Source organism: Acanthisitta chloris, unplaced genomic scaffold (assembly GCF_000695815.1).
Source record: "Acanthisitta chloris isolate BGI_N310 unplaced genomic scaffold, ASM69581v1 scaffold14662, whole genome shotgun sequence".
Classification (NCBI taxonomy): Eukaryota; Metazoa; Chordata; class Aves; order Passeriformes; family Acanthisittidae; genus Acanthisitta; species Acanthisitta chloris.
The window spans coordinates 71831-76205 of NW_008662266.1; the positions used below are offsets into that span (position 1 = coordinate 71831).

The 4375-nt window shown below is 36.8% G+C and overlaps 1 protein-coding gene across 1 annotated transcript in view; it reads right to left on the reverse strand.

Moving 5' to 3' along the window:
* Positions 1-3931, reverse strand: part of LYRM4 (LYR motif containing 4) — a gene marked incomplete at its 5' end in the record, with an annotated part of 67159 nt that extends 63228 nt beyond the window's left edge. Inside the window, one exon of the mRNA XM_009070542.1 lies at positions 3811-3931. Coding sequence (XP_009068790.1) covers positions 3811-3931 — 121 coding nt within the window. The remainder of the gene's footprint in view (positions 1-3810) is intronic.
* Between the last annotated feature and the right edge of the window lie 444 nt (positions 3932-4375).

The window sequence follows — 4375 nt, forward strand, 5'->3', positions numbered from 1 at the left end:
CTTATAGGGATTTGTATTAAAAATTATCTTGATAAAATAATTTTCTTTTATCAGATTATTTTTTGTTAAAGAGTTCCATTGCCTATTATGTTACTCTGTGTTACTATTACTTCTGCAAATATGTAAGATAAAACCTTGCAAAACTGAACACAATCTGATTATACTTTGTCTGGAAACTTTCTAGAAGTGTGACATTTAAGAGACACTTCAACATAAATTTTGCTGTTTTAGCATGATTAAAAATGGGAAGCTGTTTCAGTGTCTTTAATATTCCTTACTTTTCAAGTATATTTTCCCTGAAATTCTTACATGGAATGATAACAAAATGTGATCCAACTTAAAACTACTTTAGTTTTAGCAGTTTGGTTTTGCATGTTGGAGAAACCCCTGAAATAGCTGAGATTTGGAACAAGCAAACAATCAAAACCCTACAGGTTTAACAACTGAGGCCATTCTGAATTATTCTGGTATGTCTCAGCGACAAAGATACCCTCCAAGTAACAAATGCATAACAGAAAGATAGGTACTTAATGTTGTTTGCTTGACACTAGCCTGATTTTAATATATTAAAGATACCTGTATTAAACACTAGTTTTCTGAGTTTGCAAAACTAAAACACACATGGAGAGATTTTTGTATTCTGAAAATTCAAGAGTTTCTATTCAATGAACTAGAACGTTTTTGTTTTTGAACATCTTCCTGGCCAAAAAATTCACACCTACATTTAAAATATTTTAAAGCAAGATTTATGTATTACATAGTAGCACAAAACGTGGCTCTCGATGATTTTTTCAATCTCAAGTCAAGAAATATTTCTTATAAAAAATAGCAAAATGAAAAAAAAAGGCAGATTAAAATGGTTCTGCTGGTCTGATGCAAAAAATGGAATCCATGCCAAGGGACAACAGCAAATCCTGTCTAATCTTTTATTGCTGTCATCTTCTTGAATGAAGAAAGAAATGCACAACATTTTCACCAGGACAAAATATAGGTCAGTATATGAAACACTTACTGTTCATGTACGACTGGTTAGAGATACTTGTGTATGTACAGGCACATATATATGTTTATGATCAAAATGTTCCCAGCAACCAATCAACACAAAATGTCCTTAAGCCCTACTACTCCTTTACACGGGACAGTGAGTGGGCATGCTAGACAGAGATTAACCAAGTCTCCCTGCTCTTCCTACTCTTTCCAAGTCAGCTGAAAGACCTTTCTGACGCTGAGGGATAATCTTTAGGCTAAAAGAAAACTCAATGAAAGGTGCAAGCAAAGACCCACATCCTAGAAGGAAAAGACTTCTCCCTGTCAGGAGTCCGTTTTAGAGAAATGTTATCTTTCTGGGGGGTCTACAGCAACAAGGTATTCTGGGTGTTCACAGGAGAGGAGTTTTAGTTTAAAATCTGTCCCAGACTTATTAGGACTCAGATGACTAGTACCATGTTTTGTTGAAAGAAAAGCAGAGAAGGTTCTAATTTTAGCAAGACTGTATTTTAGCAAGACTTACCCAGCATCTGATTTAGAAAGGCCTTTTATTATTTATCATAGAACCAGTGAAAGCCAAATTCTACCCATATCAGAGTACCCCAAAGATTAAGGTACTGCAAATCAGTGTCCACATTTCAGCATCTCAGATACATATCTATAAAGAGGAAACAATATTTCCCCACCTACTTCAAGGGCTTTAATACCTTGCAATTAAACTCTTTTCAGAAGAAGGAAGTACTTACTAGTATTAAAGAGTTGTGCCAAGTAGGTCCTCGTTAAGCTATTTTATAACAAAAATAAATCTAGTACACTTCAGTGATCCATTTCATGACAAAACAGCTATTGTCGTAGTGTCACTAATGTTTTCCTAATTTATCAAAGATATAACGTTTACATTCTTACTTACAACTATCACAGAGCATTTTCTGACGTGCTGATAGATACTCATCTTCACCACAATCGACAAGAGTTTTTCATGCAGCATTTTGCTGTGGGAGATCCCACATCCACAAGTTGTTATATCTTTGATGCAGATTTCTGTAAGCAGCAGAATGTGACCCTGTGCATTCTTATCTTTTGCCACACCCTGTGATGGACACACTTCTCCCATTTGAACTGAACCTGGGTCCAAGCAAGATGCCCAGCAAGGAACCTAGCTGAGAACTCAGCACTAAATCCCCCCAAAAAAGCTGGCTTGGCTTGAGACTGGTTGTGTTAACTGCACTAACACAGCAGAAAATCTGACTTCAAATCAACCACTTTATGCTATAAATATCTGCAGCCTCCAGGTCCCTCCATAGCAGCTGGCTGTGTGGTGTATCCTTAAGCAGGGATAGCTCTCAAGGTTACCTCTGGAGGCTGAGAGATCCTTTACCTGACACCAGACATCTGTGTAACTGACATTTTTTGCTTGCATGTAACATTTAACATATCTATAGGAAGCTTAAGCAGTAATATTTGCATCCCATACTAACTTTAAGTGTAGTACGTAGTAGAGTACTGACCGCCAATGTCAGCAGACTAACTGCTAGGTGAGATCTGTACAAGGGATGCCTGACTGCTCCTGTGACAACCCCTCCTTCATTTTGTTCTCCAGCCTCTAGTACTTCCCTGGAGAAAATTGGGTATCAAGGGTCTCCAAGATAAAACCTCAAAAAGAAGAGTATAAAACGCTAATTATCACCTACAGATATGAGAAAAAACATCCCATCATTTAAATATAATTGCATTGAAACAATCCAATATGAATTGCTTCATTAAGGAACACATCAAATACAAAAAAAGCAGTGTTTAGGTTAAAAAAAAAGATAAGAAAACCATGGTAGCACAAAACAACACCTGTTCCTGGGAGAAGAAATTCCAAAGAAATAATCTAACTTGCACCGAAGTATTCATACTTAATTGTCAAATCAAAGGACCCACACTCCTACTGAAATAAGAATCCATCTAACTGACTTGCTGGTTGTTCAAAGGTGCAAGTTAAAACAGACCATGGAGGAACAGGTGCACATATTCATTCAGTGTTTAATAAAAGTACTACTGAGCTCTGACTGGCGTCAGCAAGCGCAGATTTTGCAAGGAAGAACAGCTTAAGCACTGCAAGTGTCCTTAGAGAGTTTAGGTGTAGAAATTTGCTTTCTTCCCATTTCCAGTGGTCACTGTAGATAGACAGTGGGTGTGCATGAGAACTACTTCATGTCTAAATAAGATGGCACTCAACGGAAGGAATAGAGATGATATAAATGCTATTCAGACAAGAGCAGAGAAGAATATTGCCAGTGACTCAAATTTTCTGAAGAAAAATCTATCATTTGCTTGGACACATTTAGCCAGCATTTACTTAATTCACTTTAGGATTTTCTTGTTCTGTTACTATTCTAACACTGTATCTGCAGATGGTAAAAAACAAACACAGAATAGAGCAAGACAATTAGGAGTGAGTGTCACAGTCACCCTGCTAAACCTATGATGGAAGGAGGAAGCATGAGGAAAGGAATATAATACACATGAGCTCGAGGAAACAGATTCAAAGGAAAATTAGGGCAGAATGGAGCAGCAGAGTGAAGAGCAAATAGCAGAAAAGGTAACAAGAGCATATAAACTTTTGACAAGGCCTGTTCCAGTTAATGCAACAAACACCTCAAAACCCCTATTGCAACCAGCATACACAGTTTTTCACCCTTCCAAACTCAGACATATAAAACATGATGTTTATCTAGAGATGTTTTCAGCAAGGATCTGATTTTCCATCTCTAGTGACATAAGACAGGTAACTGAGGAGTGTACAACTCTGAGATAAAGTGAGAGAAATAAACATACCTGCCGATGAATAACTTCTAGGTTTGCTTTGGCTTTATTCACTAGTTCTTCTATTTTTTCAGGATCCTTTATATTCTTGTTTTCTCTGAAGGCATCTCTTATCCTTCTGATGGCATATGTTCTAAACACAAACAATAAAACAAAAAGACGTATTCATAGATGTGCCACAATTTATGACATTTTGACGTTCTTTAAAACATAATGATATAAAAAAAATGCATACACGTATTTTGCCCAGTTTTATACATATGTCTTTTTATTCGGGGTCTTGTCTTGCCTGAGTTGAAACAGTGGCCAGATTCTTTAATTTTTTAAAAAAGGAGTGTTTTTACTGGAAGTTATTGTAAGAAAAATTCATATTTCACATATCAGCCCAGTCCTTACTGCTTGCTATTGCTGTAACCATTCTGTCGGATGCCTGACGTGGGTGCTCCAAAGCTCAAGAACATAACAAAAAGCCTAAGAACCAGAAAATCATTCCCCAAATTATTTTGTGCATGGTGTGACTATTCTCAGCCTGCATATTCTAAAGGTGTTTGAGCTAGCCACTAAATACATTACACAT